The sequence below is a fragment of the Anopheles maculipalpis genome, chromosome X (genome assembly GCF_943734695.1).
Source record: "Anopheles maculipalpis chromosome X, idAnoMacuDA_375_x, whole genome shotgun sequence".
NCBI classification, from domain to species: Eukaryota; Metazoa; Arthropoda; class Insecta; order Diptera; family Culicidae; genus Anopheles; species Anopheles maculipalpis.
In genome coordinates, this window is record NC_064870.1 from 729,677 (window position 1) to 743,578 (window position 13,902).

The following is a 13,902-nucleotide window of genomic DNA, read 5'->3' on the forward strand; positions in this document are numbered from 1 at the left end:
AACAGGCCGCGCGAAAGGAGCAAGAGAAGAGCATCCCTTTTCCCCTGTTTGTCCTGCTAAAACCTTCCAAAACAAAAATGCCAAGCGTTCGTGCGTGGTGTATGTGTGTGTGTGTATGTGTGATGGTTAAGTGTCATGTTGTCTCGTGCTCAGTAATTGTCATTCGAATTGCTGCGTGGGTGCGGGATTTGGTTGTGTGTGCATCCACAGCCAGTTTGTATATGTAAATTTCGTCCTGTTTATCACTCACCGATTAGACCCAGTTAGACCCCCAGAAGGACACGATGGCGATCATACTCTGAGGTGACCGAACGCGTGTGAGTATGTGTATGTGTGTGTGATCGTTGTGCAACATGAATGCCAGCCCAAGCATCAGGATACTACGTTGCTACAATCAAACATCAAAAAGCCCGCCCTCGTGAACACACCTTCCTACAGAAAGATCCATCTTCTCGCTATGATAGCTCCTCTCAATCAGGGTCTGGACCCTCAATTATTTTTTGCTGATCGTGCTGATAGTCTCCGATACAGATACCTACTACTCTGATCGTCTTTATTTCGAGTGTTTGATCGGTGTCGCACATAACCTAAACCCGGATTGGCTATCCAGCTGCGAGATAAACAAACATTCCAAGTCTCTGATCTGAGTCTCACTGACTAGGATCTTTCGCGTGTGTGCGTGGTAGTGCCAGCGAAGAAGAGATCTCAAAAAACGCAGAGCTAACGATAAACTACTTCAAACCAGCTAACCATTATGCAAGATTTATGGTTCTCCCTGGTTCCGATTCTGCCCGTTCCCATTAATTTTGTCGATCAATCGTTGACGCTTTTGATAGGTTCGTGCGTTCGTGCGATCACTCCAAGCGCTTGGATGACGAAAAATGATTTCGCCAAACCAATCTGTACCTTGGCAATTCCCTTTTATACCATTTGTTTTCTTCCAAGAGCTTTTTGCTTCTGTAGTGTTGTTGACCAATTGTTGAGAAACATTCTGAGCAAACAACATGGTCCAGAACATATGTTTTACCTTGTCGTTTCACGGTATGGAACGCTTCTAGGAATGTGTGTATTTTTTTTTTTTTAAATCCATTCTTTTGCATTGGAATTCGTATCGGTAAGGGTTTGGTGGGTATGCAAAACAAATCGCTGATGTACATTTTCTCATCAATACTATCAACGACGTGCAAAGAAGAACAACCCCCGCAAGCACTCTGAATACCCTAATATAGGAAACAACATCCTAGCGGGGGGGAAACAACGTGGAGAGCGAGAGAGAGAGAGAGAGAGCTACAAACAGCGACAAGAAAACACAATCAACCACAATCAAAACATGCATCAACCCAGATGCACAACGAAACCAAAAAAAAAAAACATTTGAAAAAAAAATGCTCCGATGATTGAAAAAACATCGCGCAACAACAACAACCATCAGCAGCAACTTCCTCGCTTTTCCGCCGTTTCCATCAAGCAACAATGCCGTGCGGAGAAAACACACACTCACACATACACGCAACATACATAGTGGCGCAGATGGAAAATGAATAATGTAAAAAAACACTGGCATGATGATGATTGGGACGAGATGGGAAACAGTCCCGGGAGTTATGCGGAAAGGGGAAAATGTAGGGGAAAGGGAGGAAAAGAAGAATGATGCAGCATAGAATTCCTTTTCTGATCGACGTTAGGGTGCGGTAAAGGACGGGAAAATAATGAGCTGTGTGAGATTGAGTTTGTTTATGTGGCGGAGCGAAATGGGGAAAATGAGGAGGAAGAGAGAGAGGAAGAGAGAGAGAGAGAGAGAAAGAGAGGGTAAGAGAAAAATAGATCGAAAGAGAGTAAAATTAATAGAAAGCAAGCAAGAAAAGAAAAACGAGAGGAAGGAAAAGAAGAAAAAAGCAAAAAAAAAATTGGGAAGATTGAAGGAATAAATAGTAAACATTAAAAGCCAAAGACGATAGGACGAGCAATAGGAAAAATTGGTTACACTTCAAAATAGCTAAACAGATGAAAAGACGAATCAATAAAACTAGAAAGGAAAAGGAGAAGAAGCAATGTGGTAAGATGAGAAGCATTAAAAAGGTAAGATAGGAGAGATACCAAGAAAGAGAGAAAGAAAAAGGGAGCACAAAAAGAGAAGAGAAAAACAAATAAAACCGTTTGAGAAACACGATATTTTGAAGGGCTAGAAAAATATTTTAAAAAAAGATGCAATAATTTAATATTTAATAAATTATTTCGTTGCTCGTGCGCAGGCCGGCCGGGAAAAGGGGAGGCGCACCAAATGTTTTTTTTGTCATAAAATTATTTTATATTAATCAAGCCCTCATGTTCATTGTAATTACAGCAAGTGTTACAGTCGCATTTTACGCAAACGTAAGCGCATCGCTTAAACCTTTAAAATTGTACGTCCAGTCTGAATCGAGCAGAGAGAGAGAGAGAGAGAGAAAGAGAAAAGAACGCATTCACACACGAAAAAACCACACCAGAAGAAGCAATAGCAGGGAAAAACGCCAAATCAACAGTAGCGCGGCAAACAAAACTCTCCACAGACCCGCGGACCCGCGGACCAGCATAGCGAAGCGACGCGAGTGTGCGTATTGTATCAAGTAGTGTGCGCGCACATGCGTGCGTGTGCCACACTTGCCCTGTTTGTGACTGAAGTGTCGTTTACTCGAATTACCTGTTGCGAGGAGTGTGTTTGTTGTCGTTGTTGTTCTGATTTGTTCGATCGTTTCTATTGAGTCACAGCGTTTCTGCATGTAAAAAAGCGGGTCTGTATGTGGCACGGTGTTTAGTGAGCGTGTGTGTGTGTGCGTACAAGTGCAGTGTGTCAGATAAGGAAGAGAACGCCTGCAGTGTGCGCAGTGGCAAGTGGCGTGGAAAGCCATGGAAACTAGCTACAACACGGCACCGATCGGTGCTGGAACCAGTGAATTCGATATCAACATGTTCGACCAGTATGTGTACAAGGTTAGTATCCTTCAGCTAAGGACATAACGAAGCATTGTTCCTCTCGAGACAGGCGTCAAGAGGCTTCTGATATACATTTTGATACATCCCTAGGAAGGGTCTCCAACATAAATATCTTGTTAGAATTGTTGAGCGATCTCCAAAGTTATATTCGATGATCCCGAGGTACTACTAGCAATATATAATAACCTCAAGGACTTTCTGCTGGACTTGCAATTTCTGGCTTTCATAAAGCTTCATTTAATTTATCTATAAGCTGCTGTTATAGTCCAGTGCCATCAAGTTAATGGTAGTTGATTCCGGGTCCTATCGTGCCAGTAACCGCTACTGTCACTCGACGTACCCTTAATCTACTCCCACAGCTCCAAGTAAAATCTAAAACGGGGGGGATCCTGATGGCTGTGCCTTACGTATTAGGAGGGGACTGGCTTAAGCCTAGCATATTTTAATGAGGAATGATTTTTAATTACTCTGCCACTGGAAGAATCGTTAAAAATTTATACCTGCTTATACTGATGTGCATCTCATAAAGATATCTTAAACGAGGTCTTTGAATATATCAAAGCTAATTTCAATTCGATTGGTCCTCATGCTTCCAAGCAGCCTGAGCAAGATTGAGCGCCATTTTGCCATCTCTGGATCTGCAGCAAAAACGAGCATGATCAATCTACGCAGGCAAAATTTTATGCGTTTTCTTAAACAGCTCAGCAATTAATGTTTAATACACTCGTACATGATACGAAGAATGCAATATTTGGTACAAATGGCATAATTCAGTGGACATAATTGGGCAATGTTGCTAACAATGAGCGACTGCGTCGGCTGACTAAGGAAACGCGAGATGCGCAGGATTAAGTTGGAAGCACGATGACGGGATGCATTTAATAACTGGCCCATAAAACCGATGGGTAATTGACCACTCCGCGGACTTACTCGTGAGCCTAGATCCCGCACATACCCCTTTCAACGTGCGTACAGTTGAGGACTTCCTGCAAGTACTCTAGGTCCGGAGAATAAACAGGAACCCAATTCAAAAGGCGCGTATATCCCCAAATACGGTACACGGGCGGAAGAGAGTAAGTTTGTTTTTTCGTTATTTATAGATGTGCTATGCAACGACGCGTCCAGGGCAGCATGTTGTTGGACAAGGCTTCACGTTTGTGACGTGCGTCGTAATCGTACATTTACACTGCCGCACAGCTTAAGCCAGATGATGCACATGATAACGAGATGTGTGTGATCTTAGGGTTAAGGAACTTTGCTACAGCGCTTGGTTCAATGCTCAACGCTTCCTAGGAGCAATAGCTGGCATAAAGCAGCTTCTCCCTAGAGACAACCCTTGCTATACTTAAGGTTGAAGACTCGATGGCATATCGACGTGCCCATTGCTACATGTCGCCATTTGTTGCTTTGTTGCAGGCGAACGTAATCACTCAGAAGCTCAAATACTTCTCTGCTCCGGGGCTTTACAGACGCTAGGTTCTGATACCGGACATCGAACGGTTTACTAGACTTGCTGATACTACGTAGTGGGATAATCAGTCCTCACTACGGAAGGGACGGTTCCGGATAGGATTTGAACCCCGGTCCTACCGTGTGAACCGACCGGCGTCGCTCTAACTTCTGCTCTCTCCGCGATGCAGAAGAGCATTGTGATGAAAAGTGCATTTCGCGAGATTCTTTTGGTCCTTACAAATATAACCTAAAGCAAACATCGAAGGGCTCTCTCGTGCGTATCTTTGCTTTGGTTTGCTGCTCCTGTTTTATTGTTTCGCGTTATTTTAGTGCACTGTTTTTATGTCTCTTTTTACTCTTCTTCTTCTACTTCCTTCGCTGTTGTTCCCATTTGCGTGCTGGTTTTACCTCCTCCTTATCTCGGCCTCTTACTATGAAATGTTCTGTTTTTTGTTGTTGTTGTTGCTGTTGCTCCAATTCGAGTTTGCTTTTTGGCCATTATTAACTCGACTTGTCTTTTCCTTTAATTTTCAGATTTTATATGTGCGTATTTTGTTTTTAGTATTTTTAGGTTAGTTTTATTTTCTTCCTCGCTCTCTCTTTCTCCCTCCTCTTTCTCGCTTCAGCGACCAATTATTTAATTTTTTTTCGCCTTTCGTTCACGTGTTGATCTGCTATGTTATTCTCTTCGCTATCTTCGCCTTCTATCGATGTTTGCTCCCGAATAAATGTATGTTGCGTTTTATTTTTTGGTTTTCTGTTTTATGTTTTCTTTCTTCTTCTTGCTCTAGCTTCTTTTTGCTTTTGTTATTGTTTGGTTTTGCTTGTGTTTTATCTTTCTTTGGTTTGTCTTCTGCCTTCAACTTGCTTGCCTGAGAGCTCATACAAACTAGAATAAAACAAGCAAGGAAACGCGAAGCGAACGGTGGAGACCAAGAGAGTTTGGAGCGCGAGAGGGAGAGAGGAAAGTGTGGAAGAAAATGTTGTAAAACAGGTTATGTATATGTATGCCGAGGAAGCAGTGCTGTGGGAGAGGAAGGGGGAGGACGGTGAGGATGGAGGGGGGGGGGGAGAGGGAGGCAGGAAAAAATTGGCGATCAAGAGAGGGAAGGTGAAGCGATGGTGAAAGAAAACTGGGAAATACCATCAAGCAAACGAGCACTAAGCTGCGCCAGCGTGCCAGCAACGACAGTAACGACCGAGAAAACGAAAATGAAAGATAAATTGGACAGTGAAATGGCGCGAACGAGATACAGATAGCAGCGATGGCATTTTACAATCAAAGGCCTGACTGGTTGGGTGGAATTATTGCTGCATCTCTTTGTAACCGGCATTCTTCTTCTTCCTTCCCTCACGCACCCCACTAACAGAGACAATGCCGCTTTCAGTTGTCAACATTGTTTGCTGTTTTGCTTATCCCTATCCTTTTGCATCATCCCCTGGGTTTTTGGTCGTGGCGTTTTTCCTCTCTTCGTTTTCGTTTATATTTGGTTCCCTTTTTTTGTAGTTGTGTCCCTTTTTATCCACCCACTATCCAAACTTTGTTTTAATATGTTTTTTGTAGTTATGTACTCGCTTACACCTTTCATTCTTATACAAAATTGTCTTATTTCTTGTATTTATGACTTGGTTTTTTCCATATTTATCAAGGGGTTGTTTCCTAAAACATTTTATATTTTTTGAACAATTTTTTATATTTTTTATATAACTTGTTGGCCAGTCTAGAGCGCCCTATCGACGTAATGTAACGCTTTTGGGAAACAAAACACACGCATTGTTTGTGGTCTCCCACAACCACCCGAACACGTGTGGAAGTAGACGCATGGAAAGGTGAAGAATCCCCCACGCCCACCCACTATTTTAAGTAATGACGTAGTGCTAGAGAAAACGCAGTGCAAGTGGAAGATGGGAGGGGGTTTACGAAAGAGTGATGGGAAGGAAGTGAAGCAGCGAAGATTGGAAGAGAAGTTGATGCCGTTTTGGAGCATATAGGATGGTGTCCGAAGAGAGGAAGGAAGGGTTTTGTGGGGGCGGGAGGGGGGGGATTGAGCATAAGAAAAAAGAAAAGAGGAAAAGAAGAGAAGAAAACACACACACACACACAAGAGTTTCGAAATAGAAACTCAATTAAAGAAATGTGTGTGTATAGATGAAGAAATTGAAGCAGAAATTGAAGAAGACGAATTCGGGAAGTGTAAGGAAAAAGCTGTTTTCACCTGAGGATGCAGAGCAAAAGGTGGAAAGGGAAGAAAAACAAAAGAAAACAAAACCAACAAACAAACACATTAAAAAGACATCACAGATAACAACGATGGTTGGTTGATGTTTTGGATAAAACAGAGTTGGGAGAAAGAACAATTGAGGAGTACAAAAGAAAACAAAAAATTATTTACATGACTGCTTGATAAGTCTGTTTGTTTTCCTATTTCCTTCCTCTACCTGTCATCCTGGGTGCAACGCAGTAACGGGTCATCGAGAGGTAATAACGCTAAAGCGTTATTATTGCTTTTTGAGGGCAACTTTTAATGGAACTAACGCTTTCCATACGGTTAATGGTGGGCTAGTGAGAAGGAAGGGGGAGGGAGGGGGGGGGGGGTAGTTGAAGGTAGGAAGGAAGTAGTCCTATGCGACTAGAATGCTAGAATGATCTCAAAAGATGCTGAAGGTCAATGTGATTAGCATGAGCCAAACTTTATGAGCTTCAATTGAGCTATGGAAAGAGTTGGAGGGAAAGGGGGGAGGGGGGGGGAGAGAGAGAGAGGGTGACGGTGTAACAGCTTCGTTATAGTTCCACGAGCACACCACCCCCAAAAACCGTATCTCTACCCCTTTCCCGCTGCTCCGCCAGGGTAAATACGTTTCGTGTGGCCATCCCCATCCCCGAAAACAGTTTTGACTGACGCAACACAACCACCATTTTTTATGTTGTTGTTGTTTTGGAGAGGGAAGGTTATCCTCCTTTTCCTCTCCCCGTGTCCCTCTTCTATTCGCACTTTTTCTTAAGCGAATGACGAATAATTTATAGCAGAGCCAGTTCAGGGGCGGCACGGCAGGAGTTCTGGGGTTCAAATCCCATCCGGACCGCGTCCCCCCGTGTAGTGAGGACTGGACTATCCAACTGCGTGGTTGTCAGCAAGTCTAGTAAGCGATTCGATGGCCCCAGCGTGAGCAAGAAGAAGGTAGTTTCGTTTTATTTTCAATCCCCAACTCATTGCAATCCTTCACTCCGTTACCATTTGCCATTGCATGCAAAACATGTTGATGTTTTATGCAATGCGTTTAATGTATTTGTGTGCATAGCGAAGCACACACTACCTGCTCCAGTTGTTAATGAACAATTTACTAAAAGCACACACCTTTCAGCTGACACATTTCGGCGCGTCCCCATTTAGCAAAAAAACCCGGCCCACATTGTTGCATGACAGATGGGGCGGTTGATTTGTTTTGCACCGTTTCTTTTTATTTTAATTAAATATATTGTTATATTTGCTTCAGTCGAACCGTACAGCGCACATCAATTTCGTGCGCTGTGTGTGTGTATGTTTGCAATTTACAATTTTGAAAACTTGCACCTCGGAAGTAGTGTTTGTTTGGCCGAGTTTTCTTCAAAATACTCCTTTCCACTGCTCGCCTTTCCGGTAGATTTTCTTTCCGAGCTTCCGTGTTGTGTGTTGTGCAAGATTTTGTTGGTGCTTTTCCACCTTTTGCTGCACAGAAGCCGCACTGAGATAGAGAGAAAGAGCGAGAGAGGGACGACGTTGTACTCTTACTCGTTGTGTGTAGTGCGAAAAATTGAAATCATCGCTTTATTTTTAATGTAATACGAAATTAATTTAGTTTGATACTAAGCATTTCTCCTAGAATTCGTTCGTCTGTAGCTTGCGTTTGTGGCGAATAAACATGCCGCGTAAAGCATGTGTCTTGCAACAGGTTGCATAATTTTATCCTTCTGCCTGCCCGGAAAACAAAAGCAACACACAAGAAGGGATAACAGAAAAATTAAATTTCCACGCCCCTGCTACACCGTTACGTACATCCAAACGATTCGGTCACACTGGAGGGGGCACCTTCACCACAGCCCCTCACTTCACCACCCCCGCTGTGCATCTAATTTTCCCGAGCAAAGAAGTTTGTTGTAGTTTTTTGCATTCCACACACACACAACAGTTTCATTGTGTCGCTGCGTTGGGTCGATTCTATTGCCTAATAGCAGTAGTTACGGGGCTGAGGTTAGGCTTTGTTTGAATTGTTTTTCGTTATGTATTCTATCTCTGTGTGTGGCTGTGTGGGAGGTGGAAAAGGTGGTCCGAAGCGGAAGGGTAGGTTACGACGGGCAGCACAATACGCACTGTTTCTACTTCCGCAAAAGCGGCAGCGATTAGCGAGGCGTTATATGAAAATGAAGGTTGTAACCAGCCAGCTACTTCATGCGAATTTTCACATCACTTTTTTGAAAGGAATCTTTGGAAAAGTTGCTGTTTAAGATCATTTTCAGTTGATCTTAACCTCTGACATACTCTTTCGAACACGCAAACGTTAGTATTGTTTATTGGGAGTAAATTCCAATAAATGTCAATTGCTTTGCCATTGTGTCATCGCTGTATCTGGTATTGCGTCTCTCTCCGCACGATCATAACAATTCCGGTCTAATGTCAGCCGAGAACGCGTGGCCCGTGGATGGGCGAGAGAAAAAAAAGGGCAAACGTTTTATCTGAGCGCCGCTCTGAGCCTTTTGTGAATGTGAATTAGTCGCATATAGAAATGTCAATTTTTTGATAGGGATATGTGCTACTAATTTAATGGCCAGTAACGAATGTACGGCGTTCCTGGAGCTGCAAGTGCGCAATGAATCATGGGCGTTCTTGAGGCGTTGCTGTCAAGCAGTGACTGAAGGTGTTAAGTGATCGGATGACACTTGGTAGAATAATACGACGATTTATGGACGAAAAATGCGCTAATCGTTAAGTACATCAGCCTAAGCCGTGGCTGTATAGTGATTGTAGCTATTTTGATGATCGCTTTATCGCCAGCAACCAGATAGGCTCTCCTCATTCCGTGTCATCCGTTCGTGTCCGACTTATCCGCAGGTCTAGTTCGCTTTCTACTGTGCGTTCGCTGGGCTGTACACGCCAGCAGGCAGCAGGCAGCAGCATCTTCCCAATGTGGGTCAGCACGATAGAGGGGGCGCAGCAGAGTGAATCTGATTTCTGCATTTCTCTAGCGCAGTGCATTGTTTTTTATTGAAGTTTTGCTGCTGTTGCTTTAGAACGATTGTAGCAGCCGCGTTGGCACGGATCTCTTATCGTGCGCAGAAATGGCTTTAATAGCTTAATGCGACCCAACATGCGCCTTTGGTGCGTGAGATGTGGTTCAAGAAGTCGGTAAGATGAAAGGAGTTTGTCTAGATTTATTTAAATGGTGAGGAATTCCAAAAAAAACTTCATTGGATAAATCATCCAAAAGAAGACGTTCTGAAGTGGAATAAATGCAGCCGCAAGATCCTTGAGCACATCAAAAATATTGGCGTCGCGTTGTGGAAGATCTTCACTTCCGAAAGTACTCTCCATCCGTTGGAGGGTGTTTTCCTCCCGGATGATGAAGCGTCAAAGGACCTACTCCAACTCCAAGGTTCGTCTACTTGTGGTAAAACAAATCAAGCACTACTCCAAGAGACCTCGGTAGAAGATGTACTGTGTGACCTGTGTGCCCAAACGATCGTATCTTTTGAGGATCTTTACAGTGCCCTAATCTGACAGCTCAACAACGCGCTCCTACCAACTACCAATCATATCTAAAAGCACACACAGGAGGACGGATTCCTTCTCAAATGATACCCTTTGTTCTTCCTAACCTAAAATCGATTGTCGACAGTTTGTGTGTGTGTGTGTGGGAGCTGAAGTTTACGAAATCGCCACTCAAAATTTAAATAACAGCAATCTAATCTCGCAAAGCTTGGATGTTATCTTATCAACTAAAAACCACCTAAATTCCATACACACTCACTCACAGCTAACTATGCTGGTGATAAAAAAAAAACAAACAAACCAACAACCACTAAGCACAGCTAACAAAAACAACAGGCCAACAGTGTAAGCAACAGCATAAAAAAAAAAACAAACAAACAGATACGTGTCCAATGCATTACGAACGATGGACTTAAAGTTATGCTACGCACTGTAGTGCACGCGTTTTCTCTTATCACTTCATTAGCAACGGTTTCGGTTTATGAGGTTGATAAGATCGATTGTGTTCTGTGTTCTTCAGTACCGATACCGGTGGAAATCAATTATGTTTTCATAAACAGAGCAGCATGTCTTGATGCTGAAACTGTAAATTTGTACGCTTTAAATGTTTTGTCTAGGCGCGCAGGCCCTCGCGCTGCTCTTCATGTTTATGCAACAATAACCTACGCTTCTCCAGCAACACACCAACGTGGCTGTCGGGTGTCGTTATCCTCGCCTGTGTATATTTGCTTCTAGATTGTTATTTGCCTCGCTCTCTAAGCACAGCAAAAGATAAGCCCTTCCTGTACCTTATTTTCATCCTTAACCAGCGCTTGGTGCTGGGGTTTTCTTCTTCCTATTTTTCTTATCCAACGAGTACGGTCCGCTTATCTGGTGCCCTGCTTTCTTTGGTACAGTATACAGCACTCTCTCTATGTTGAGTTAAGAAAATATTCTCAACATCGTTTTTTTTTTTTGTTATAAACACCTAAGCAGATACACACAACCAGCAGTGTAAGTTTGCTCGGCACATTACACGCTTTACTATTGACGTTAGTCGTTAAGTCCAAGAGCCACAAAACACGACCAAAAAAAAAATGTCTGCGATAAGACTTAATTTTCGGTGCAACAGTCATTTCGGAAAGAACAGCCCCCGTTGACGACACCTTGTATCCCATGACAGGCGTCGCAGGGCAAATGCAACACGTGTGTTTGCAAGCTTGCCGTTCTTTTGCAGCTGACGCCATTTTATTTTTCCTTTTTGTATGAGCAACTAATATTCATCAATTAGGACGAATTTGGGATTCCGCTTTGCTGGAAAATGTGTCCGCAATCTCGCTGGCAACGGGCAACACACAACGCACATTCGCCAACCAGCAGTTTAGCTCCTTTTACTTGCGTTGTTACGGCATTAGGTTGCCGGGGTTTTCTTGCCCCATTCACATACATACTGCTTCCTCGAAGCATGATTGACCTCATTCGAAGGGGCCGAATGGTTTCGATGGTGCCGAGAGGTGCACTGTGCGGTGGAGGAGAGGGAGTGGTGGTGGAAGTGGGAATCGAGTGGAAAATGATATTCTCACCCACAAGTACACCCGGGCAGTTTTCCACCAGTTTCGCCGCCGGATTACCCACATTTTCTGAGTGGCCAGAGAGCCGTGTGTGTGGGTGTGTGTGTGTGACGTAGTGGGAGGAATTGCATTTATTCATGCTGCACATGCAGCATATTTGTACGAGCCATACTGCCCACATTGTTTCCGACGTCCCCGCCAACGTCTCTTCACCAACAAAGCTCTATTTCTCTCTGTAGTCCCTTCATTAACATTGTGTTTGCACATACCACCACACACACACACACACATACACACGTGCTTTCTCATGTGAAGACAAACTTGCGGAAACTGGTAAAAAAAAAATGGGGTGGACTTTGGAATCGGGTGGATTGTTGTTTGCTTGTTGCAACTAATGACGTGACACAATGGGCTACTATTGTTTTCTAGGAGATTCGTCTGACAAACACACACACACAACCACACACGTACATACATACTGTCAGTTCCTTCTCCCTTCGTGCCCAAGGTTTCGTGTAGCAAGAGAGAGGGAAGAAAGAGTTGCATAAATATTTATTTGAATTCACGAACGACATACCAAGAAGGAAAAGAGGCACGGACACACACACACGCACATCTACAGAGCATGTGGTAAAGTGAAGAGAAATAAAGATAAAATCATAATATACTTGGCTGAAGATCATAAAAATGTGTTCACATTGCACCAGCGACTTAAATGGGGGTGGAAGAAGGAAGCAGCAGGAAGGGTCGAAATGAATTCGTTCGTTGGAGGTGTGTGTGTGTGTTTGTCCTCTTCTTACGCCGTTTTCTGTTTGTTGTGCATAACAGTTAGTGTGGTGGAGTAGTTATTTTTCGTACCGACTTTTCCTCGCTTGTACACACAGTTGCTGTACCAGTTGATTAACTGTTTCGCAGTTGATAAGTGGTTTGATAGCTAGCGATTTTAACAAGCTGACCCACTGTTTAAATAGGTTGCATTATAATTACAATGTGTATGGGAGGGGGGGGGGGGGGGGGGAGGGTAGAAAGGAGTAAGACGTTTGGCAGCCATTTTTGTTTGTCTGTGAAGACACTGTGTGCGAAGATCTTGATGCTGTTCAACATCTTGAAGCATCAGAAATTATCGATAGACAACATGAAGACTCTCTAAAACAAAGACGCGCATACAATGAGACCAATCCTGGCGTTTGCTGGTGGACGTAGCAACGCCCTAAGGTCTGAGTCGTCCGGTTGCCATTCTGATGGCGGGGGCCCAAAACATGGCGTGTACGATGGTGAGATCACCGTATCCTTTTAAAGCTAGAATTATTCGAAACATTCTTTAGACAACACAGACTTCCAAGGGGGTGGTACGGGCAACAGCGGCTGTCCTCTCGAAGTCTAGAAAGTGTAGCGCTGTCATTCGAAGGTCGACATAACCTAGAACAGGTCATGAAGCCTAGTAGAAGAAGAGAAGACTGACTATATACAGATATCTCCAACGATTCGAATCTTTAAATTATTTTTGTAAAGAATGTTGAACCTAACCTATGAACCTTCATTGTTTCATCGCTACTGGTTGTTTGTTTGTTTGCTTTGCGTGGTTAAAAAACACAATAGTTGTTGATTGTTTTGAGCTACCCTAGACGTAATAGGCTTACCGCTTGCATCTGTTTTTATCGTTCCCTGCATATGCCTTAACTCACTTCACAATTCACAACTCCCTGCGCTTATCAACAGGGCTTCTGCATTTCAATTTTGCATTGCTTGTAAAACCCGGAAAAAGGGTCGCAACGAAACGCTGCTCTGAGAGCTGTTGGAACGATCCACTCCAGGTACAAACGTGTGTGTGGAGTGTGTTATCTGAAGTTGATTGTTTTGCTAATATTATCCTATATTTATCCTTCGATATGGCTTACAAGGCGGCGGCGGTGGCACTGTATCGGTGCCACTGTACGCCATCAGAACGCTTGGAAAACAGTGGCAGCTTATCACCAACAAAAAGAAGCCCATGCTCGCACGCTTGGCACCGTTTGAGAGCGTAGCAAAGCAAATGCGCAACTAATAATGCGTCTCTGTACTAACAGTACTCCGAGCACCAGTGCCGCGGCGCCACACATCGGGTCGGCGATCAAAAAATTTTTAATCTATTTGTTTTCGCCCTAACGCGATAGGAGAGCTGTTCAGCTGGATTTGCTTGCACA

At 43.6% G+C, this 13,902-nt stretch overlaps 3 protein-coding genes across 5 annotated transcripts in view; all 3 read left to right on the forward strand.

Moving 5' to 3' along the window:
* Positions 1-12,251, forward strand: part of LOC126556714 (protein GPR107) — a 381,205-nt gene extending 368,954 nt beyond the window's left edge. For both annotated transcript variants that reach the window (XM_050212170.1, XM_050212161.1), the window contains exon 10: positions 12,239-12,251. The gene's annotated coding sequence lies outside the window, so the exon portion shown is untranslated. The remainder of the gene's footprint in view (positions 1-12,238) is intronic.
* The window catches only part of LOC126568561 (TOX high mobility group box family member 3-like), a 329,113-nt gene that overhangs the window by 129,349 nt on the left and 185,862 nt on the right, over positions 1-13,902 (forward strand). For both annotated transcript variants that reach the window (XM_050225068.1, XM_050225061.1), the window contains exon 2: positions 2,866-2,970. In XM_050225068.1, coding sequence (XP_050081025.1) covers positions 2,887-2,970 — 84 coding nt within the window. In that variant the 5' untranslated portion in view covers positions 2,866-2,886. The remainder of the gene's footprint in view (positions 1-2,865; positions 2,971-13,902) is intronic.
* Positions 7,258-13,902, forward strand: part of LOC126568055 (uncharacterized) — a 48,209-nt gene continuing 41,564 nt past the window's right edge. The window contains exon 1 of the mRNA XM_050224467.1: positions 7,258-7,274. The gene's annotated coding sequence lies outside the window, so the exon portion shown is untranslated. The remainder of the gene's footprint in view (positions 7,275-13,902) is intronic.